We start from the raw sequence: 25956 nt of genomic DNA on the forward strand, positions 1-25956 counted from the left end.
ATTTACAATGCTGACCTGGCCAAGAAACGTTACACAGCAACGTTACACATTATTACACGTAACACAGACATGTAAAATACAGAGAACACAACTAAGTAAACAAAAAGATGAAAAGCAGTCACTACATTGTGCACATTTGGGACAGTAAGAAAGGTACACTACTTATTACTGCAAGAGCAGCTGGTGGTGAGGACCTCAGACAACTTCCATTTAAAACAGGCTATTGGGACAAGTGCCATCAGTTTGAGGCTTGATTGAAGGTCATTCCAAGACCAAGGACCATAATAAGAAAGACTCCTTTTTCCAGCCTCAGTACGCACAGCAGGTACCTGGAACCGTATCCAGGCACTGGATCTGAGGTTGTAAGAGTCACAAACTGGAGCAAATCTGGCACATGTATACAGTGGAAGCTTACCTAAAATGGCTTTATACATTAATAAAAACCAGTGCTGCATCCTACGCATAGTAAGTGAGACCAATCCAGTTAGGCTATACAGTGTGCAATGATGAGTCCTATAGGGTGCATTTGATATATAACGCAGTGCAGCATGGTAGAGTGGGTCAAGTTTGGCCAAAACAGTGGGACAGGCAAATCTATAAATGGTATCACCGTAGTCCAGCTGGGACAGGAATAAGCCAGAGACCAACCTTTTACGGGATGAAGTTGAAAAACAACATTTAAGTCTGTAAAGGAAGCCAAGAGTGAATTTCAATTTCTTAGTTAGAACTTCAATGTGATGTTTAAAGTTCAGATTACTGTCCAACCAAAAGCCCAGATATTTGTATGTATCGACAAACTCAACGGAGACGCCATCAAGGGTGTCAATGGAGAGGCAAGAGAACGCTGACTTGGGAGCAAAAAGCATTGCTTTGGTTTTCTTACTGTTCAAATAGCAGTTTGGAATCAAGAAGCGCATGCTGCAGCGTGATAAAATCTGATTTTAAATTGGAAACGGCCATATCCAGAGAAGGAGCACATGAGTATACAATAGTGTCATCAATGCAAGACGAAGCGCACTCTGTGTCGAAGCACACCCTGCATTGGACCTAAGTTCAAGTATCTTGGAGTCATATTGGACTCGAACTTGACTTTTAAGAAACATATTAAGAAAGTATCCAATACTATTAAATTCAACTTGCAACATTTTAAACAAATTAGACCTTTCTTAACTGGCAGTGCTGCAAAGCCATACCTCCACTGTATGATTCTATCCCACATTGAATACTGTTTCACAAACTGGTTGTTTGCTTGTGCCACAAACCTGAAAACCAATAGAACAGCTGTCCAAGAGAGCTATCAAGGTGTTTGAAAGAAAGCCATATTCATACCACCACTGTACCATCCTTGAAAAACACCATTTCTTGAGCTTTGACCATTTTAAGTCTTTTAAAAGTATGTGCTTTGTTTATAAATGTTTACATGGACTGGCCCCCCCTCCCTTAGGGGAATTCATCCACAAAAAACACACTGGAAGCGTCCAGTGTGTTTTTTGTGGGTCAGAAACCAGAGGAGACTGTGAAGTCCACCGTAGACGGACCACTTTTGGACAAAATGTACTTTCCATTAAAGGCAGCTCATTGTGGAATAGCCTCCCTACTGAGATACGGGATTGTCCCAAACTCAATAGTTTTAAAGGTCAACTCAAAGAATGGTTGAGAAACAACCGCTAAATGCACTTTAATACAGGGGAATCTCCTCTTGCACTTTATGTAGCTCTTGTATCTTCTCTTGCACTTGATATGTCGTTGCTGCTATATTGTACTGCCATGTGGTAAATACTTGTGTATGCTGCTCTTGCTCTTTTTGCATATCATTAGTGCGAATGCTGTGCCACAGCATTCCACTATAGTACTTCAATTCTTTATTCTTCCCCTTATTTCACCAATAGTTTGGCTCTCCATAACTTCAGCTTATTTTCAGCTACAGAAACCATTCAAATATTAAACTATTCAGCCTGTTCAGGAATCGATGGGAAACCTTCAACTTTTTAAAAATATTTTATACTTTTTGAAATATTCAGCTTTTTAAACTCTTTTTTTAACATGGAAGTCAATGGGAGATGCCTTCAAATCCTCTTTTCCTTCATTCCAACTTTAAAATGATCACAAGACCTTCAGCTATAAAACTTGTTATTCCGATTCTTCATATCTTTTACGGTTTTTGACTTATCAACGTTTAAGTTTTGGTAAATGTACAGGCTGTTTTAGATTTTAGAGTGCGTGACATCATCACTTATACCCCTTTCACACCAACGGTGTTTCAGGGCCGGTTCGGTGCTGGTGCTTGAAAAGCACCGGGTTTTCCTGTTCACACCGCAGCGGAGCAGCGTCATAGCTCCGGAATCCGGTTCGTTTCGAGCACCAAAAAGTTGTCCGTCTAGAAGCAAGAACCGCATACGTCACGCTTACGTCGGAGGGGGGCGAGATTAACCTGAGCTAACACTTAAGGCGAGTACGGCAAATAAAAGTTGTAACAAGCAGTAGTGCTGAGCAAAGTGACTAGAACGCAACCACACACTTGTTAAAAAAAACACACTTTATAAAGTCAGGCAACACTAACCAGGCTTCGTGTGATTCTGTTTATTTGTACCTTACTTTGACCATCCGTTCGCTGTTATTGATCATTGTGGAGAGCAGGCAGACGTTTTGTTTGTTATTATAGCAGCTATCGGATGGAATCAATACATGGGCTGCACAGGTTGTCATGTCCGACTATCACAAGTAGAATCATAATGAAAAATACGTCGGTAAAAAGTGCCTGTAGAAAACTGCTTAGCAAGTAGTCAGTTTAGCTTCGGTTGCTATGCTAACATCACCCATGTTATACCAGAGAAACTTTCATAACAGCGTTGTGATGCCAAACAGCGTCAATTCAGACTGACACCAAACCGCGTCAATTCAGACTGACACACATTCACTTAAGGGGAACTGGGGATATGTATCAGCTGCTTGTGTGACAGTCAGACAGTGAATACTTTAGAGCCGTGTGAGCTAACCCGGAGCTAACGGGAGAATACACTCGTGGAAGAGCAGCCGGCCAGCACTGCAGCGGTCGGTAAATGCCGCTGAAACACATTAATAAACAATGAACCACGGCACTCTGGAGAAAAGTATAAGGTTGGAGAAGTCGTTATTTAATTTAATCTGGCTTCGTATGATTAAAAGCAACGCAGTCCCCGGCCCGTTGTTATTGTGAGGTGAGCTCCGGCGTTGGGGAGAAACTCAGCGACGTAAACTGTGACGTCATGACGCAGCAGCGGCAGCACCAGTCGGGCTCTGAGCGGTGTGAAAAGAGCCGGCGCTAAACCGAAGAACCGGTTCTGAACCAGAAAAGCTCTAGCACGGAGCTTGAACCGGAGTTGCGTTGGTGTGAAAGGGGCATGTGAGTGTAGAGGGTCTTAAAAATCTTCGGAAAAAATATTTTAAAACTGCTCTCAGAGCCAAAATATACAATCTATTAAAATAATTTCAAAAGATTTCAGGAGCATTATTAGTCTGGCCTGCTCAATTGCCTTCATCATATCAAACGGACACACCGTTCTGGCCCAATAGTGATCAGAGTGACAAAAAGTCCACCTAGCTCCCAATAGACTCCCATGTTAAATTTGACCGGAACTTTCTTCAGAACAGAGAGAAGTCAACTTTAGACAAACTGCTCCCATCTTCACATTTGACACACAAAACCAAAAAAAACATATATCAGTTCATTGGGGTTCCCTGATGCTCACGGTCTGGTCATTTTTGTATAGGAGCCATAGTTTTTGAACAGGTGGCAAAATTGTCAGATATACTCCTCAATGCATTCTTATGGGACTCAGTGCTGCAGTTGGTTGTCATGGTGTTGCTGGGCAGATTGGAGCCACACACACACCTGAGTGAGATCATCTAATCAGAACAGACACCATGGAAACCTTTGATCTCTGGACACACACACAGGTGTTATGATTGGGTGTTATGAGTAGGTGCTCAGGAACAGAAACAAACACTGACAGACTGGACTTTAACAGACTGTCTCAGCCTATTCTTTTCTGTCTGATGGAGACTTCATACTGACTTCAACAGGTTCCACATATTTTATACATTATTGGTGACGTATGGTTTTAGTCGAAAAGTTTGCAGTCAAAATATTCTGCTGCTTTCCCAAGCATTTTTACTTTCTTTTCTCTTCTTAATACAAATTCATTCACTACTACTTGCATCTGATATTTAACTCCTTCAGCCTATTTTCAGCTGCAGAAACCATTCAACTATTACATTATTCAGCTATTTCAGGACATCAAGGCTATACATGTTGTTTATACCTTTTTTTAAACCTTTTCTTTTAAATATTAAGCTTTTTCTGCATTTTTGTAGCTAAAAGCAGCTACCATTCAGCTAATAACATATTCAGCTTTTTCTGCATTTTCAGCTCAATTCAGCCACAAATGTTCACGGTTTACAGCATTCGCACGCATTTTCTGCAGGAAATGCATTTTCTAATGTAATAGGTTCCTGTCTCAGTGGATGTACTAGTTAATCCAAGAAATGTTAGTAGCCATTGCTCACCAGTAATGTCCATGAAGGCCCTCTCCCATATATCGTCCACAGTGTAGCACTCTGCTGAGGTAATGTTGACCGACAGCACAATGTCATCCTCAACGTACTTAAGGATCAGGTTGTTCACCACAATGTTCACGTTGTTCACAACACGTCTGATCAGACTCTGCACGTAACCTGCGAACACATAAACAAAACATGAGACACATCTCAATCTGCAAAAGATTTAAACTTAATTACAGTGGCGAGCCGTCAGGGCCCTCTAGGCCTAAGATATTCTACAAAATAATATTTAAAAAAATATTTATTTTCATATATATATATATATATATATATATATATATATATATAATATTTTTCATTAGTTTTACCAAAATAACTTGATTTAATTGTATTTAAAATAACGTTTCCAAAGAAATAAATCCTTCGAATCTGCCTATTCAGTTTCTGTTTGAATGTGAAGGGTTAAATGAAAGAAGCTCGTCTCTGCGAGGTGAAGACAGGAGCTGATTGGTGGTCCTGCTGTAAATTCACAGAGGGCCAGCTATAGTAACTGAACGAGTGAGTAATGTCAAATGACAGTACAATTGACCAATCATATCTTCCCTCTAAATGGGTGGGTTTTATTATCGCGGACTTTATGACAAGTTCCGCCCGCAGTGAAGCTTTTCTTGTTTCCACAACTTCCTGTTAACGGCGTAAACTCGCCTTCAAATTAAAAGCATGTCCATACAAAATAGGAAGCCTAGCCAAATTACACTTAAAACATATATACAACTGCAACTTAAGTAACAAACACAATGCAATATCCTTTTCAATTTCAAAGAACACAAATTGGGTTTGTTTGTAGCCTTTATTTAACCAGGTTAAAAAATCCCATTGAGATCAACGATCTCTTTTCAAGGGAGACCTGCGGTACATTGGTTACACATAAAAACAACAGAAAACAAAAAGGACATCACAACATAATTACAGGGGTATAAATTAGCAACCTATTCACAGTGACAGGTATCCAATAACATTTTATCCAGCCGTGCTTTAAAATGATGCAAGGGAATCAAAATGCTCAGTTTCAATGTTTTTTGCATAGTGTTCCAAGCTAGAGGAGCTGCGCACATAAAAGCTTTAGTACCTAAAACAGTCCTAGCACTTGGCACATGTAATAAGAACACATCCTGGGATCTCAGGCAATAGCTACTTGCCACTCTCCGTGAGATCAAAGAGCAGATATAAGTCGGTAGTTTACCCAGCATGGCTTTATATATGAATATGTACCAATGACTGAGCCTCCGAACAGTAAGTGAAGGCAGACCTGCATTGGCATACAGGGTACAGTGATGAGTAAGTGCTTTACAGTTAGTAACAAATCTCAGAGCACTGTGATAGGCGGCATCTAACCTTTTCCAGGCAATGGGCAGGTTGTATACAGGTGTTGTTTTGTGTGGTAGAGGGTCGCTGTCATTGATGCGTTTTGCACCCCGGGCCGTTGTTTTGATATTCCGCTGAAGTATACGCTGTGACGTAATAACTATTTTTTTTTTTTTTTCGAGGGAAGGGGGGGGTGGTCAGAGGGCCTAGGTATAAAAGTCACGGCTCGCCACTGCCTAATTATAAATAGAAAACATATGCAAACATGTACATTCACTAACATATTGAAGTTACTGTTATTTTGTTATTTTGTATTGATTGTTGTGTTTTATCTTAATGTGTGCCTATGTGTAAATGTGTCTGTTGATTGTATATATAGAGGATATACATATTTATATTTGTATATTTGTATTATTGTATTTTGTATTCCGGATTGTTGGAAACGTTATTTCGATCTCTCTGTCTGTACAAACACACAGAAAAATTGACATTAAAGTTGACTTTGACAAACAAGAAGACATTGTAGAAATATAGCATAAAAGAGATCAATCCAGAGCTGCATTCCCTAAAAGTCAAAGCTATGTACTTCTGACCCCTGCTTTCATCATTCACTTGTAAATAACAATAATAATACATGTTATTGGGGTCTGAGACCAGAGGTTGGCGAAGACCCTATTGTAACAACCCTGCCAAACACACACAAAACCGGGAAAACGAAGGGCGAAAACACAGAAACACACATGACAACATAGCGGCCATTTTGAATTTAACTGACTCCTGCTCAAGTTTCCAATTTTCTTACAGGGACAATAAAGTATATCGTATTTCAAGTTTCAAGGCTTTTATTGGCATGTGTGCATAGCTACAGTGTAGTTATGACAATGACAATCTTAGGTCAAAGGCAACACAATAAAACAGATAAAATAGTATGAGTAAATAAAATAAAATTGAATATAATAGAAACAGAATATAATAGAAATTGTGCAGAATAGTCTATATACAGTAATTGGAATATTGATATATATGAGTTGCAAACAGATGAATGTTATGTATGTTCTTTCAAAAGTTCAGGTGTTTAACATTCTTATAGCCTGTGGGATGAAACTGTCCCTGAGTCTGGTGGTTTTAGACCTCATGCTGCGGTAACGCCTGCCAGACGGCAGCAGACAGAACAGTTTGTGGCTGGGGTGATGGGGGTCTTTTGTAATCCTTAGGGCTTTCTTCTTGAGCCGCTGGGAGTAAAGATCCTCCATGAATGGCAGCTCCGTCCTGGTGATGTGCTGTGCAGTTTTCACCACCCTCTGTAAGGTCTTACGGTTGAGGGCGTTGCAACTGCCGTACCAGGCCGTGATGCAGCCAGGCAGGATACTCTCTATGGTGCACCTGTAGAAGTTGCAGAGTATCCTGGAGTCCATGTTGAACCTCCTCAGCCTGCGGAGGAAGAAGAGCCGCTGTCGAGCTGTTTTGGTGATGACACCAGTGTGATGAGTCCATGTCAGGTCCTCAGTGATGTGGACACCGAGGAACCTGAAGCTGCTGACTCTCTCCACCGTAGTCCCATTGATGGCGTTTCTTGGTTTCGCTGACATTGAGATGTAGGTTGTTATCCTGGCACCAAGATGTCAGGTTTTCGACCTCCTCTCTGTACGCCGTCTCGTCGCCATCAGTGATCAGACCGATGACGGTCGTGTCATCAGCAAACTTCACGATGGTGTTGGAGCTGTGTGTGGCCACGCAGTCGTGTGTGAACAGGGAGTAGAGGAGAGGGCTGAGCACGCAGCCTTGAGGGGCTCCGGTGGGTGGCGGATGTGATGTTTCACACCCGCACTGCCTGGGGTCTGCCCGTCAGGAATCACAGAGGGCGCTGTTGAGCCTGAGGTCTCTGAGCTTGATGACCAGCTTGGAGGGCACAATGGTGTTGAAAGCTGAACTGTAATCAATGAACAGCATTCTCACATATGTGTTCCTCTGGTCCAGGTGTGAGAGGGCAGTGTGGAGGGGGGGGGTGGGGGGGGCTATGGCGTCGTTTGTGGACCTGTTTGCTCTGTAGGCAAACTGCAGGGGGTCCAGAGAGTCAGGGAGGGAGGAGGTGATGAATGTTTTGACTAACCGCTCAAAGCACTTCATGATGATGGAGGTGAGTGCTACTGGGTGGTAGTCGTTGAGGCTGATGATTTTTGACTATTTGGGCACAGAAACGATGGTGGAGTGTTTAAGACATGTGGGGACTACAGACTGCAGCAGGGACCAGTTGAAGATGTCTGTGAACACCTCTGCCAGCTGAACTGCACACACCTGAGAACACGGCCAGGGATGCCTTGTTGAGTGCCGTAGTACATATGCCGGGCCTGTAAGTGGCGCTGTACTTCCGCCACAAAATACACCAAAAGCAGCGAAGAAGACTTCTGAGCATGGTTTCCATGGTTGCCCTTCTGTTTATTCTCCGCGGTGGATTTAGCAGCAGAGGTGGGGAGAGGCAGGGCTCTTTTTCTCCGTCAGCAGCAGCTGATCTCTGATCTCTCTCTCCTGTCCGATTAGACTTCACTCGCGTTGATGTCCATATCGATCAGATCTAGCTAGTTCTAGTTACTGGCCTGAGTGTCAAAGGACACCTAAACAATAAGCAACATTTTGACCGGAACATTTTAGATTTCGGCTAACGGAAACTCTGCCGTGCGGGGGGGTCTGCTGGAGGCACCTGCTGGGTGCACTGTCCTGCGAGATACCGGGACCTGGCTCGAAACACTCGGAAAACTGTTGTTGTTGTTGGCGAAACACATCAGCAATGCAGGTGGGGTTTGGCCCCCCAGAGCGTTTCGTCCGCAGATCTACCCACCTTGGGACCCGTTATTGTTATCGTTATCTGCGTTTCCCTGTCGGCCTCGTGTGGCCGACCAGTCTATGGCTGGAGCACACAATTAAACTATATTAAAGACAATTTCTGCCAATAATGATAATAAAAACACCAAATTGGCTTCCTGTGAGAAAACACTCAATACACATTCATTTTATAGTGTGAAGGCTTGACAGTTTATTTCATCACTTACTTTAAAAATGTAATGCATTACAGGATTTAAATAAAATAAAACAGGAACCTTTATATATTGTGGTGATGGAGAGCAAGGGCTAGAGTTATGAACTTTGTACGAATGGAAAGAAACAGGAATATAGAAATAGAGGGTGAAAGATGGGGGTCGGTGGTTTTGTGGTGAGGAGGCGAAGGGGCTTAGCAACCAAGCACAAGCAGGAGAAAAAGAGCACTGCGATAGATTGGGTTTCAGCAGAGCTGGGGGAGCCATCCTGCAGTGTTACATCCTGCAGTGTTACCAGTACCTCATTATGGCCACAATGACACCCAGAAACAGAAGCTTTGTAGGAAAAACATACATGCTAAGGTCATTGCTCAACGAAGTAAGAAAGAACTTAAAATATTACAGACAGGGGACTTTCAACCATAAAATATGAAAGTATACAGTAATAAATCCTCCTAACCAATGGCATTATTAATTCCTTCCATTTACTGTTAAACAAAGAATTACAAGTTAAACATATAAACCTTTATACTTTTCCCTTATTTTCCAAACCAAATGTTTGTCTTCCTGGATCCTCATGTCTGGCTCAGGACATAACAGAACGGATAATTAGGCCAAGTGGTGCTGTAAACGAAAATATTTCCATGACTTGGTTAACTGTTCTGCCACTTGTACACACCTTACATGCATTAGCATAATCCAAATGACACAATTCTCATGAGGTTGCCGCCTCACCAAACAGAGTTGCAGGAAGAGAAGATGGCATAATATAAACACAACTCATAAACTAAATGTGTGTCTGACTTTGAGTATATATCGACCTGGCCGAATGTCACTGTGTGTGTGTGTGTGTGTGTGTGTGTGTGTGTGTGTGTGTGTGTGTGTGTGTGTGTGTGTGTGTGTGTGTGTGTGTGTGTGTGTGTGTGTGACACCTGCAGCCTGGCAAGCCATCACTTTACCTCCTGCTATTTCACTCTTTGTTTCTTATTTAGAAAGAGTGTCTCTCTTGCACTCTCTTACACTAGCTATATCTCTTCTTGCCTCGCACTAAGTCCAGGGCCACAATTCTTCTCTCTGCAAGCCATCGCGCTGCTAGAACTTCTGTAAACAATTGACACAGCCAGCACCTGTGTTGCGGCCCACAGGGAAGAAGCCCACTTAAACCTGTTCAACCATAAAATGACTGGAAAACCCAGCTTCTTTATGTGGAAATAAATAAATACTATACTGTCCTTGATCACCAGTTTTCCTGTATATGAAAAGAATAAGTAGCTGTCGAGCGAAAGATTGAAAAGTTTCACACAAAAAAATGACTGTAAGGGCAACTTGCTTGCTTGTTATTCTGAAATATAATTTAGACAGTTAGCTATGTATTCGAGCAAATACATATAGCAGCTACTGTGGGACATAGCAGTTCACACAATTCTATAAATCCCTGCCCTAATTCATTTCCTAAAAAATATAAGGAAAGGGAACAAAGTGGGACTAAGGTCTAAATTCCACCATGGCAAGTTTCCTGTGGAACCATGGAAACACTGCAAGGCTGTGTTATTAATGGTAACTATCACCACCTGATTATGTTAGTCATTCTACTAGCTCTGGGGCCTCTTGTAGTAAAACTGTAGATTCACAGAACCAAACCATGCATGGTACAGCAGGTTTCCAGAACAGGACAAAGCTCACACTGGAGAAAGCTCCAGTCTTTACTAGTATGGGATATTCTCTTTAAGTAGCATTTTCCAGTAATACCAGAACAGCTGCTGTATTTAGTTTCTGAGCAAAGGCCCCAGTACCAGGACAACAGTAGCACTGGACCATGGATTTGTCTCAGGAGTGTGTTTGCATTTAAGTCCATGCAAATCTCAATCTCCTCCAATCACACGCATACTTACACAACCATGCATGCATGCACAACTCTTTAACAAATAAATACATTTAGGTGCATGCATTCACGCAACCATACATACACATGGATTTAACACACAATATGAGCAATGAAATAAGCCTGTGTAAGTGCATTCTGTGCTTTTTTTGGCAGGACAGGAATACTACCTTCCCCTGATTTAGTTAAGAAACCAAAATAAAATCTAAATTTGGTCTGAGCAATATTATTAATATTTATCAAAATGAGAATGGTTGGGACTTGAAATTGGAAAATAAGTAGAAGTGTAGTACTGTATTGAAGAAGTCACACAATAATATGATGTTGCGGGTGATATAATGTTATAATAAAATACCTAGTTTGTCAAGAAAGCATTTGGGCACACTGTTAAGACACTACTTAGTAAATGAAACACTTTGGGGCTCTTCAAGAGAGTTCAGTTTTACAACTGCTGATCTCGAACATAACTTTGATCCAGTAGGTAGCAGGCTAAAACTAGACTCAAAGTGAGACGTGCCACCAATAAACCTCTTTGAACCAATATAAAACAGAACACATTTTCTTCAGAGTGAATATGACCATTGCAGGAATCCCCCGAAACGGAGAAATGCGGTTCTCACAAACAGTGGCCGCTGGTCCCCCACAAGCAGCAGTAACCATAATCACTCACAGAGTCCCCTAAGGTGGAAGCACTTGGTGTTTGGTCTTTGTGTGACTACCAACCCCATGGCATATGAATTAACATCACTATTTTCCACCACATGGAGAACAGGGAGGATAAATTAATTCAGCATGTGAGAGCTTAGGGCCAAATGACTGGATAATTGCTGGTGGTTGCTTTTTAGTGTCGCCCGTGTTTTGTTTTGGTTGTTTTGAAGGGGAGGGGAGCAGACGCAACACAGAGGTTTGTCGACGTAGATGCTGACGAAGAAGGAAGACGGGGCATTGCCCTGAGATGGTCTCATCTCATTTTTTTCCAATGGCAATTCCAAACCAACTGTTAATTCGTTTTTAACATAATAAAGCTACACAGTTTACACTTAGCAGACTTGGAATACTGGACTCGGACTCGAGTCGGTCTCTATCAAGTTTTCTCTCGAGTCTAGATGTACTCTGCCCCAGGCGTGTGCACCTGCGAGGCGAGTTCACGTAACGCGCGCCCCCGCTCTTCCCAGTGTAAAGATGTGCAGGGACTTCTCAAAAACAATTCATTTAAGGAAATTAAAAAAACACATTATAAAAGTTGACTTTGATCCGGCGGGGGTTACCTTGGTTGGTTTGTGGCTAATCGTTGCCCAACCAAAAAAACAGTTGTGACATCACAAAGTGGCCAAATCTGATTAGCTAATTTCCACACACACACACACACACACACACACACACACACACACACACACACACACACACACACACACACACACACACACACCACACACACACACACACACACACACACACACACACACACACACACACACACACACACACACACACACACACACACACACACACACACACACACACACACACACACACACACACACACACACACACACACACACACACACACACACACACACACACACACACACACACACCCTGGGGGGGGATGTATTTAAGGCACCCTGCTTTAACAGCTGTGGAAAGATAATATCTCATAACATCAGCCTGAAAATGGATCCTCCCCTGATACAGGCAGCCGGGCGTGTAGGTTCATATATTCACGCATACTAGGGCTCTTGGAGTGAACCTCACTGTTGACGGTGACCTAGCTCTTAAAGCTCAAGACCCCCTTCTTTCTCCTTACTTTTTTCTTCTTTTTTTCTCTTTTAAACCCATTTCTTCATATTTAAGTCTCTCCTTTGCCAACTACTTTCTCACCTTAGCAGTTTTCTCTCAAACCCTTTTCCCTGCCTTTGGAACTTTTATTTGTTCCTATTTACCCCCCAACAGGTTTGTTAAGTAGTTGAATTAAATGGCTGACATTGTGCATCTATTCACACTTTAACAAATATTCAAACTTTACCTTTATTTTGATCTAAAAATAGACATCTTTAACGTTTTGTAACTGCATCTTGCACGGTTTGTGACGCTATTTAGGCAAAATCTGTCGACAGACTTACATGATGAAAAAATACCCAATAGTCATAAATATTTTTGAAGGCCATTATCCAGCCCGAAACAAACAAGGCCATTGTCTCTGAGGTGCTGTGAAGTGGTAGAAAAGGGCAGGCAAGGAATCCATGGCCCTGTAGGAGGCATGTGGTCAAGTGGCCTTGTTGATAAGAGCTATCACTGAGTGATTTATTACAGAGACATCCCCCACACTCTTTCTGGCTGATTTACTAGTTGAAATAGCAGTGCTACACAGCTCCTCCTAAATGCATTCTTACAGTGTAAACAGGTACTACCTCATTGGTAAAACTGGCCTCTTCAGGGATTGAACTACAACAAGCCAATAGATTTAAATGACTTGTTTGGCATTCCTAGAGGTTAAAAGAAAAAACACAATTTATAAGGGAGCTGCCTCCCTGCCCAGGGAGGTGGAATAATTTCACTGGTCCCAGGGCCATCACTCACCTGGGGGCAGGTCGGGGTCGCTGGGGGCCGCCTGCTGAAGGCGGCGGGGCTTGGCCACAGCCTTGGAGGTGTCTGAGACACTGCGACTGGTGGAGCTAGATCCACTCTCGTGGTCATCCTGATGAAAAGAGGATAGGTGAAGTGAACACAGGGTGAAACAGTTCTTCAGTGCTCTTTTTTATATTATAACAAGATACAAATATTTTTTTATTTAACTTTAGTGTAGCCGTACAGAATCAGAATACCTTTATTAGTCCCACAGAGGGGAAATGTACGTAGTTACAGCAGAAAAAAGAGCCACAGACAGCTTAATGTTACACATGTTACATATGTTACATGCATTCAAAAGTACTAAGTTATGATATAATAAAAAATATAAAAAATATAATAAAAAATAAATAAATAAAAAGTTACATAATTTTCTAAATACACATCCTGTAACAGTTCTTAGGATTTAGCAGCCAGGTATATATAGCACAGTTTTAACAGCATATATATATATATTGCATATATAGTACATATTGCACATAGTTGGATGGTATTTAACAGCAGCAAGTTACACAATTTACATAATACACATCTTGTAACAGTTCTAAGGATTTAGTAGCCAGGTATATATTACACAGTTATTAACGACATATATTATATATTGCACATATAGCACATATAGCACATAGTTGGTTGGTATTTAACAGCAAGGGGTGTTATAGTCTGTGTTGTGTTGTGTGTGTGTGGGGGTCTACTAGGTGCTGTGCTGGTTGTATAGTCTGACCGCTGCAGGAAGGAAGGACCTGCGGTATCTCTCCGTGAGACAGCGGGGGTGCAGCAGCCTATCGCTGAAGGAGCTGCACAGTGAGGACAGGGTGTCCTGGAGGGGATGGGACACATTGTCCAGCAGGGAGGACAGCTTGGCTGCCATTCTCCTGTCTCCCACCACCAGTGTCCAGAGGACTCCCCAGGACAGAGCTGGCCTTCTTTACCAGTCTGTTCAGTCTCTTCCTGTCAGTCGCCGAGATGCTGCTGCCCCAGCAGGCCACACCATAGAAAATGGCTGATGCCACAACAGAGTGATAAAATGTCTGAAGGAGTCTCCCCTGCACCCCGAAAGACCTCAGTCTCCTCAGCAGAAAGAGTATGCTCTGTCCCTTCTTGTACAGAGCAGCAGAATTATCAGTCCAGTCCAGTTTATTGTTCAGATGAACGCCCAGGTATTTGTAAGATTTCACAATGTCAATGTCCGCCCACTGGATGTTCACTGGTGTCGGGGGAGTGTTGGCGCCGTCTGAAATCCACCACCAGCTCCTTGGTCTTCCCTGCGTTGAGCTGGAGGTGGTTCCTCTGGCACCAGAGGGTGAAGTCCTGCGTCAGGTCCCTGTACTCCCTGTCGTCCTTGTTGGAGATGAGGCCAACAATGGAGGAGTCATCAGAGAACTTCTGCATGTGACAGTTTGCAGTGTTGTGGGTGAAGTCTGCAGTGTAGAGGGTGAAGAGAAACGGTGCCAGCACCGTCCCCTGGGGGGCCTCCGTACTGCTGATGATGGTTTCTGATGCCCCTTTCACACCAACGCAGTTCCAGGGCCGGTTCGGAGCTAGAGCCTGATAAGCACCGTTTTTTCCTGTTCACACCGCAGCGGAGCCGGCTCTAAGCACCAAAAACCGGTGCTTACCAAGCACCAAAAAATGGTCGGTCTAGAAGCAAGAACCGCATATGTCACGCTTGCGTCGGAGGCGGGGGCAGGGGCGGGATCAACCTGAGCAATAACAGTTTATGGCGAGTACGGCAAATGAAAGTTGTAACCGGGTTGTAACAAGCAGTAGCGCTGACCAAAGTGACTAGAACGCAACCACACACTTGTTTGTACCTTACTTTGACCATCCGTGCGCTGTCATTGTGGAGAGCAGGCAGACGTTTTGTTTTGTATTATAGCAGCTATCGGATGGAATCAATACATGGGCTGCACAGGTTGTCATGTCCGACTATCACAAGTAGAATCATAATGAAAAATACGCCGGTAAAATGTGCCTGTAGAAAACGGCTTATGCCACAATAGGATAGCAACAAGTAGTCAAGATAGTCAGTTTAGCTTCGGTTGCTATGCTAACATCACCCATTTTCAGAGGTGGGGACTCGAGTCACATGACTTGACTCGAGTCAGACTCGAGTCGCATATTTTTGGACTTGAGACTTGCTTGACTAACATTGATAAAAGACTTGACTTGACTTTGACTTGGTATTCATGACTTGAGACTTGACTTAAGCTTGAGACAGATGACTTGAAAGGACTTGACTGTTTAAAATTAAATATTTGCGTTTGTTTTTGTAGTGAGATATTACGTTTAGTTTTTTCGAAAAATGTGATTGGGTGATTATAGCGCCGTGCGCGCAAACCTGGCAACCCACTAGACGGCAGGAGTGTCAGTTAACATGGCAGTGGCTAGCGTTACTCCACAAATAGTCAAGTTTGGATTCAAGGATTATGTTGTCGATGACGCTAATAAGAAGAGAACAGCGGTATGCAGGGTCTGCAGCATAAAGATCAGTGACACGACCACCACAACATCCAACTTCATTCGTCACTACAAAAAAAACCTCAGAGAAAGGTGCGTGAATGTGTTGTGTTAGCTAGAAAGCTAACGTTAAGTTTAAGCTACGTTAGACTTGGTTTCAAATCGATTAAGCATTACAAAGAGAAGACAAAACGGTAAATGAACACGCCAAGGGATTCATTTGTACTAACCCTGATACTGACGGGCTGTCAGGAGAGGGAGAGAGAGAGAGGAAAAGAGATGCCTCGTTTATTTCCCCTGTGTTATTATCAGAAGTTACTGTAAACTTTTGAATAATGTAGTTCATCTACTTTTAGTAGTTTGTTTAAATGTTTTAATTATGTTGTTTTTGTTTGTAGAAGTGCATCACTCCTTGATTTATTGTAAAATGAATCTGAACTTTTTGATCTGTTATGATAAACTGAAGCAATTTCAAAAATTAACCCAATGAACTGAGTTTTAAATCCTAGCTATATTGTCTGCAGTTCTAGGGTTAATATTAATCTAATATGATTGTCATCGGTCTAAATTAGATTTCAAATGATTAACTGTGTATGTAATGAAGATCATAGTGTGGGTTAAATCCATTTTCATAACCACTGTCTTTTAACTGATTTAAATGCGGAAACTGGGCTTATTCATCAGAATTTCGTATGACTTGACTTGACTTGACCTGAGCAATGACTTGACTTGACTTGCTTGACTCTCACCACAGTGACTTGGGACTTGCTTGATACTTGTAGGTCAAGACTTGAGACTTGCTCATGACTTGCACATGTAGGACTTACTCCCACCTCTGCCCATTTTATACCAGAGAAACTTTCATAACAACGTTGTGATGCCAAACAGCGAGCAGCTCTGCAGCGGGCAGCTCTGCAGCGGGCAGCACTGCAGCGGTCGGTAAATGCCGCTGAAACACATTAATAAACAATGAACCACGGCACTCTGGAGAAAAGTATAAGGGTGGAGAAGTAGTTATTTAATTTAATCTGGCTTCGTAGGATTAAAAAGCAACACGATCATCGACCCGACGCCGTTGGGGAGAAAATCAGCGACGTAATTGGTGACGTCATGACGCAGCAGCGGCAGCACCAGTCGGGCTCTGGGCGGTGTGAACAAAACGCAGGCTGAAAAGCAAAACCGGTTCCGAACCAGAAGAGCACTAGCACGGAGCTAGAACGGGAACCGCGTTGGTGTGAAAGGGGCATGATTGACACTACCTGGTCCTCACGTACTGTGGACGGTTGGTGAGGTAGTCCAGGATCCAGGAGGTGAGGTGGTGATCCACCCCCGAGAGCTGCAGCTTGTCTCCCAGGAGCGGGGGCTGGATGGTGTTGAAGGCACAGGAGAAATCAAAGAACATGATCCTCACAGAGCCCCCAGCCTTCTCCAGGTGGGAGAGGGACCTCTGCAGCAGGTAGATGATGGCGTCATCCACCCCGATGGCAGGCTGGTAGGCGAACTGCAGCGGGTCCATTGATGGTCTCACAAGGAGCCGAAGGTGTCCAAGGACCAGCCTCTCCAGGGTCTTCATCAGCTGTGATGTCGGCGCCACCGGCCGGTAGCTGTTGAAGTCCTTGGGGTGAGGGGTCTTTGGCACAGGTACCACACAGGACGTCTTCCACAGTTGTGTATTAGTAATACATTATTTATTTGATTGAGGCATTTATCTTGTTTTCATTACTTTATGCATGTGCACCATTACCATTAAGGTCAAAGTGTACACTCAGTACAAAGTGGGGTAATGCTTCCCGACGCATGAGAAAGATTGATAACCAAAATAATTAAATAAACTTTAGTAATAAGAACCAATGCAACCTGCCTTTATTAATTATAACACGTGTATTATTATTTTAATAAAAATATTGGTGTTCCTGTAAGATAAGCAAGTATCTTTCCTCCTGCCTGGCTATGTGTGCAATGAACAGAGGAGCATTTACCATACATAGTTTTTTAGGCACTTATCACACTAAATCTTCCCCCTAACCTAGCTCCCACCTCCATTTAGCAAACATCTCCGTGGGCTCTAAAAATAAAGTCTTTAAGGGTGAAGGTCTCTCCTCCACAACTGCACGTCATCTGTACTCAGAGACTGTTAAGCCCAGGAATGCAAGGTTAAGATGTGTGTGTGTGTGTGTGTGTGTGTGTGTGTGTGTGTGTGTGTGTGTGTGTGTGTGTGTGTGTGTGTGTGTGTGTGTGTGTGTGTGTGTGTGTGTGAGAGAGTGCAAGTGCGAGTGTGTGTGTGGTTTGTAGAATGCCTCAGACCATTTCACTTAGAGATTAGGTGCAATTAAACCGTAGGGAAATAGGGACAAAACAAGACTGACAGCTAATGACCTTCACTCAACTACTGCTGGGGTAGATACAACTTTAACTTAAAGTGGATCTATCATGCTATATTATAATAATATAGTGTAGGACCATACCTATATAAGGCATATTTATACTTTTTTTTTTTCAAAATACCAAACAGATCATGCATTTTAGCCATGCCTCATTTTGCTCAATTTGCACTTTTTTACCCCTGCAAGGGCTGATTCTGTGAGAACAGCACCACCTACTGGCCTGGCATATGTACTACAGCGTCTCCAGCGCTTAAGAACGGCAATGGCCGTGGCTGTCTCCTCCTGATTGGTGGAGTTGGCCCAATAGCCGTAGCGCCACTGTCCTGACGTCAGGACAGTGTTCAAATCTGGATCAGTTTTTATCAGATCCGTTTGCAGCCCCTTTTTTAGAGATTTGGGTATGGAGGAAAATAGAGAGGGTTGTGTTTTCTGACACATATTCATGTATAAAAGACGTACAAAAGTGCATTTTGCATGATAGGTCCCCTTTAAGCCTAGTAAATCTATAAATGCAAAAAGAGAGAAAAACACAATAAAGCAATATATTCAAACACTCTCCTATAGATTAAGCAAAAACCAAGGCTATCATATCTTATGTCATCAAGTAACAGACATTGGAGAACGTTCCATTACAAAAAAGAGACTGACTTTTGGTGGATTTGTAAAACTTCTACTAGCAGACTGTCCCCTTCTCCAGAGGGTCTGGGTCATCATTGTGTTTCCAAGTTTTAGGAGGGACGTGTTCATTGCTTGTGAATCAAGAGTTCATTATCCAGGGTTATGGAAATAAAATGTGTAATATCAGTTGTTGCATGCTGTAAATAAACATTTGTTACATTTAGAATATAGTCAACACATTTTCAACCATAAATTATCATTTTGGAGAATAGGGAGGATCAGAGCACAAAATACATGCTATGACTACATATGTAAACTTCTACTCCTCTATAACTACTATGTAAATTAAAGTAAAGTAAAAAATAAGCCTGCAACATAGGATAGAAAAGGAAGAAAGAAAACAAAGTAAAGAAACAGTATATAATAGCAGCTCGTAGGTAGTTAAACAATTTGGACAAAGAAAGGGTGAAATCACATGTTTTAAAAATGTAAAATGGGGGTAAGTGTGGCAGAGTGTCTAAGGAGCCACCATATATCCTGACCAGGGTTGGGAGGGTTATTCTAAAAATGTAATCTTTTACAATTACCAGTTACCTGTTAAAACATTTACTCAGTTACCTAATATAAGTATGACAATATTAAAGTAACGTAACCTGATTAATTTATAGGAATCCTGCCTGTCATTAAGCATAATCTGGCTAAAGACCAACAATGAAACACAAGAGCACATTCTACAGTTTAAAAAGAAACAGAAAATGCATTGATTTTGTTTAATACAGTTAGGCTCACACACTCTATTTTATGAACATATAGGTTCATCTACTGAAAAAAAGAAACCATAAAGCAAATTCATGCTGAGGAGTATAGATACACACTTAAAGTATTAGGCTATAGGACGCAGAGATGGAGTACTCGAGTCCTGGACTCGGACTCGAGTTGGATTCGCGCACTGATTGACGCGGACTCGAACTCGGACTCGTGGATTCTCACGCACGATGACTCTGACTCTGACTCGTGAATTTTTAGCCCACGATGACCACGATAATTTGCGATTAATCGCGATTAACTATGGACAATCATGCGATTAATCGCGATTAAATATTTTAATCGACTGACAGCCCTAGTCAAAACCAAATAATTTTGGCTATCCATGCACACACACTTCATTTACACATACTCAAATAAGCTAGTCACATCTTTCATGCCATATATGCTGTATACACACATGCCATACACAATTAAAACATTCCTTGGCTCTACTATTAAATGACAATGAACCCTTTTCTCTCAATAAAGATTAGGTTTTAAACATCATTCGCATTAGTTGAGTTGTGGACACACTGACAGAGAATCAAGCATCTCCCGTGCAGGTAACGTAAACATGCAACACCAAAAGAGACAAGAGAGTAGAAATGGCAGAAGTATTTACTTTTCTTCAGAAAGGGCCTTTTCTGTATAGCTACACCAGGGGTCAGCAACCTGCGGCTCTTTAACCCCTCTGCTCTGGCTCCCTTGAGTTTAGACCTAAGAAGGAAATTAAATAAAAGTATTTGTACTGTAGGACTATTTACATTTTGTTGCATGGTTGAAAATGTTTTGTATCTTGTATTTTGAGGTGATACTGTGACACATAAATAAAAAACAAAACGGTTTTAATTGGTGCAACTAAAATATGCTTCATATCCTGCTACGGTCCCGCGCCAGCGCCTTTTCTTGCAGGTGAATAACCTGACCCCCGGCTCGATGAGCGAGCTATGGATAAATCAAAGAAAAGTATCTCAGGAACACAGGATTTAATTCTGCGTGGACAGAGTTATATGCTTTCACAGCAAACCATGCTGGTTTACCGGTATGTTTGATATGTAGAGAGAAGTTGTTAAAGGTGCTGCAGCCTTTACGTATCGAGGAAAAAAACGGAAGAGATAGACAGCTGACGATCTTCAGTCATAATTCAATCAGTAAACTATTTTTAGGTCAATTTTATTTATTTTTTTTTTCCTTCAAATGTGCAGAGTACCCAAGTGCTGTGTTTTACATATACATTATATATAAAATAATATATATAGTCCCTTTTTTCAACTATTAACAAGCTCCTCAACCCCATGGATAATATCTCCAACTCCTTCACCACCTCAAAGTGTGAATCCTTCCTCTCATTCCTCCAAAGCAAAATTGAAATAATACACAGCAACATAGCCAACTCCTCCGTCTCGTCCACCACCCATCCTTTTCCGGAACCTGCCTACCCTCCTCCCTCCAGGCACCCTTTTACAGCCTTCAGACAAATTACCTCACTGGACATAGTTGCCCAAGTTGCCGGCATGAATACCTCAACTTCCATCCTGGACCCCATGCCCTCCACCCTTGTCAAGGCCTGCTTCCCCCAGCTCACTCATCTTATCACCACAGTCATTAACTCCTCTCTGTCCACTGGACTCGTCCCCCCTGCTCTGAAACTCGCTGCTGTCACTCCCATACTCAAAAAACCTGGTCTCAACCCTGATTCCCTCAATAACTACCGGCTCATCTCTAACCTCCCATTCCTGTCTGGAGCGAACTGTTGCCTCCCAACTAAAATCCCATCTGGACTGCAATAACCTTCATGAACCTTTTCAATCTGGTTTCCGTACTCGCCAGAGCACAGAATCTGCCCTACTCAAGGTGACCAACGACATTCTCCTCTCTGCTGACTCTGGTTCCCTCTCAATTCTCATTCTCCTTGACCTAACAGCCGCATTTGACACGATCAACCATTCCATCCTCATCAACCGCCTCCAGTCTTCCATTGGCATTACCGGTACTGCCCTCTCCTGGTTTAAATCCTATCTCTCTGACAGACATCAATTCATCTCCATTAACAACTCCAAATCCCCCACAGCCCCCGTCAATCATGGCGTCCCTCAGGGTTCTGTACTTGGTCCCCTTCTGTTCATCATCTACATCCTCTCAATTGAACAAATCCTCCGTCAACACCAACTCCAGTTCCACTGTTATGCTGATGACACACAGCTCTACCTCTCAACAAAATCAATTTCGCCAACCACACACTCCCAGCTCAGCACCTGCCTCACTGACATTACAATTTGGATGCAAAACAATTTTCTAAAACTTAACTGTGACAAATCGGAACTTATAATCATTGGCCCAAACTCACTTACCCGCTCAATCCAAGATTTTTCTCTTACCATCGATGGCTCCATTGTCAACGCCTCCACTCACATCCGTAACCTTGGCATCATCCTCGACCCCACCCTCACTTTCCTCCCTCACGTCTACCAGGTCACAAAAAACGCTTTCTTCCATTTAAAGAACATCGCCCGCATCAGACCCTCCCTCTCATCGACCGCTGCTAAAACTCTGATCCATGCCTTTATAACATCCCGACTGGATTACTGCAACAGCATACTTGTTGGATCACCTGCATTCATACTAAAGAAACTGTCCAAAACTCAGCTGCCCGCTTGCTCACCTCCACCCGACGCTCCGACCACATCACCCCTATCCTCCATGACCTCCACTGGCTCCCCATCAAACACCGCATTGACTTTAAAATATTACTTTTCACTTTCAAAGCCCTCAACAACCTTGCCCCCCCCTACCTCTGTGACCTCATCCAACGACACACCCCCACCCATCGCCTCAGGTCTGCTGAAGCTAACCTACTGCAGCCCATCAGGACAAAGCTCCGGAGCTGGTGTGACAGGGCCTTCGCAGCAGCTTCCCCCACACTCTGGAACTCCCTCCCCAGCCACGTCAGATCCGCCAACACTCTCACATCATTCAAACAATCCCTCAAAACTCACCTTTTCACTCTTGCCTTCAACTCCTAATCAACTAACCCCTTGCCCTTATTCCACCTAGCTTAGCACTTTCTACTTTTGTTGTTATTTTTGTTTTACTTGCTTGTAAGCGCTTTGAGCACCAGGAAAAGCACTTTATAAATGTAATGTATTATTATTATTATATATTATATATATATATACAGTTTTATAATGTAATAAATAATAAATGCAAAAAAACTGTAGTTTTTGTCTATGATATAACAATAAATACAACTTTATAAGCTATCAAATATGTTTTGCGGCTCTAGACAAAACAAGTTGTTGGAAAAGGGGGGGAAATGGCTCTTTTGGTCAAAAAGGTTGCAGACCCCTGAGCTACACCATGCAAGCAGTTCTTTCCCCATCAGTGAGTTGTGGGAATTGGTATACATAAGGGGAAGAAAAATAAATACTTCATCAAGATTCCAAAGGAAAAAGACTAGAAAAATAATAAGATGTGCATTCTTGCTGCTCATTATTCACACTTCATTGCTTAACTTGTCATCACTTCAAACACTGAATTTGGATTATTTGGAGATTTTACCAGGAAAATGAAATGACTGCTTTCAAAATGAGGTAAGTTTATAATGAGACATGTTCACGTTTTTAGGTGGTTAGTGTACATTACAATACACTACTCTAGCGCTTTAGAATAAAAACAGTGCACTCTCATATCTATACCTAAAGGAATGCCTAGCTCAGTAGGCCAAGGGTACATTGAGTTCAACAAATCAAACTGCAACTAAAGAACAAGACTGCCAAATTTGGAAGTAGCGCAATTAAGTGCTCAATGTCATCATGGGCACCAAGTAATACTCCAGAAGCGAAAAATGCCTTTTCAGAGGAAAGTCCTGGGACAAATGAAGCCTGCCTCAGCTGCTGCCGGGTAAACTGATCCCTCCAATGCCACGGCAGGGCACAGGACAGGGAGGGAGGGTGGAGGGATAGAGAAGGGGGGAAAGACAGAAGGACCAGGAAAAGGGGGGTTGCTTCCCCTGCAGGCATGTCAACTCAGCTGTTGAGCAAAGATGACGGTAGCAAAAAAGGAAAAGAGAGACACTAGATAAGATATGAGTGGAAATAAATAACAATAAGTGAAAGTTAGGTAGTGAGCTCGCGAGAAGGTAAGAGACAGCAAGAGTGAGAGAGACAAGGCACAATGAGACCGAAACGGAGGCAAAGAGAAAAGGAACAAGTCCTGCAGTGTGAGTGGCAAGCAAGGGGGACCCCCTACTAGGAGGGTAAGGGGGCACCCATGCAGGGTTAAGGTGCAGGAAGGCCAGGCCTGACCTTTGTCCCCCTGCAGACGTCTGGCTCAGTCAGGTCGGGGAGGCCGTGTGTTCAGCCCGTCTTGAGGGTCGACCCTCATCTGAGCTGCTGAACACATAGCTAAGCCTCATAGTTCTCGTCCTTAGTCCATAGTCCTTGTACAAACAAATGATCTATTTGCACCGATACCAGAAACCAGTCAAGTCTCAACTGCCATTGGCAATGTAATCTGTATGTAAATTGGCCTATAAAGGCAAAACAATGAATAATTACACATTTTTTGGGTATGTGGACAATTTCAGCCTTTGTCAAGCAGAAATGTGAACAGTGTAGTGTAATGACACCTAATAGGACAAAGCCTATTTGAATTATTATTTTAAATGAATTTTTCCCAGGATGCTGAATAAAGTCTTTTAAATAGGTTATATACTTCTAAATAATATATACGTTACTCAGTGTTAAGTCTGGGGGAAAACAGAATAATGGTCTTACTGTTTTTTACTGCACAATGCACATTTCTTAAAAAAATATGTGTAATTTTCTTTTTTTCTCCAGAAATAGCTATTTTTATATTTTAGGTAAACTGACAAAAAATGTTTTGGCAGGGATTAGCAGCTGATACCAGGCATGCCTGCTATTGACTTATTTTAGAAAGGCAAACATTTTCAAAACTGGTCAATTTCACACAGTTTCAGCAGATTAATGGTTGCATTGCTGGATAAACACACTCTTTGTTATTGTTGTTTTTCCCCTGCAGGTTGCTGGCAAAGTCATGCTGACATCAAAGCCGCAGGCCTGGAGATTGGACGCCAGGCAGTGGAGGGCAAACGCCTATGGAGTGAGAAAATAAATGAAGGAAACCCGATAGTTCCTTATCTCAGAGAGACCCCCTCTTCCCCCAAATCACTCACATACACACACAAACACAGACACACTCACTGGGTCTGACAAGTAGGGGCTCTGTCCCCCATGTCAAGGCCCACAGAGCACCATCCCTGGGGAGTATCCAGCAATCAGACCTCATCCCTTGTAGAAAAACACTCACAGACAACACATTTAGTCATATAATAGAAAAAAAGCCTAGGGACTTGAGGGAGACCAAATGCATGTGATGGCTCCCTTATTAATGTTCTAGAACCTTTAAATAAATAAAAAACTCCTATCATAATACACAAACCTCACATCTTGAAGCTGTTCACAATAAAGCTTGATGTCAAATTCTCTTTGCACATTGTATTCACCTGGCCTCCCTCCTACTTCTCACTTAAATTTCATTTATTTTAACTTCTTTTCATCCCTTGCCCTGTCATGATCTTAGTTTTGTGTTTATAGTTTCAGTTTTATTTTTGAAACGTATCAGCAGCCTGTCGCTGAAGGAGCTGCACAGTGAGGACAGGGTGTCCTGGAGGGGGGGGGGACACATTGTCCAGGAGGGAGGACAGCTTGGCTGCCATTCTCCTGTCTCCCACCACCTCCACAGTGAGGACTCCTGTCTCCCACCACCTCCACAGTGTCCAGAGTAGTGTTAATTTTGTCAGCTATTTTTTTATTTAGTTTTAGTCTTAGTCCTGTGTTAAATTTCCTTTTTAGTTTTAGTCATATTTAGTCACCTTCATCCTGTTTTTATTTAGTCAAGTTTTAGTCGACTAAAAGTCTGAGCATTTTAGTCTTATTTTAGTCAAAGAAAACAGTAACTATTTTAGTCAAGATTTAGTCGACTAAAAGTCTGAGCATTTTAGTCTTATTTTAGTCAAAGAAAACTAATTATTTTAGTCTACTTTTTGTCAATGAAAACTGTTGAGTCTTTTGTAGTCATCAGATTATATAGAACATTTCAGTCAAACTAGTCTAGCCGAAACCAATAATTTGTCATTTTAGTCAAACTTATTTCACAATAAGATGATATCTTGTCCTTATTTAATGAAAAACACAGGTTGATTGAGATGATTAAGAAAGCA

The 25956-nt window shown here is 42.3% G+C and overlaps 1 protein-coding gene across 1 annotated transcript in view; it reads right to left on the reverse strand.

Annotated features, from left to right (window-relative positions):
* LOC117497404 (vacuolar protein sorting-associated protein 13B-like) overlaps positions 1-25956 on the reverse strand; it is a 392696-nt gene that overhangs the window by 334250 nt on the left and 32490 nt on the right. The window contains 2 exon segments of the mRNA XM_034149383.1: positions 4546-4713; positions 13399-13516. Of these exon segments, the coding sequence (XP_034005274.1) occupies positions 4546-4713; positions 13399-13516 (286 nt within the window).

The sequence above is a fragment of the Trematomus bernacchii genome, unplaced genomic scaffold (genome assembly GCF_902827165.1).
Source record: "Trematomus bernacchii unplaced genomic scaffold, fTreBer1.1, whole genome shotgun sequence".
Classification (NCBI taxonomy): domain Eukaryota; kingdom Metazoa; phylum Chordata; class Actinopteri; order Perciformes; family Nototheniidae; genus Trematomus; species Trematomus bernacchii.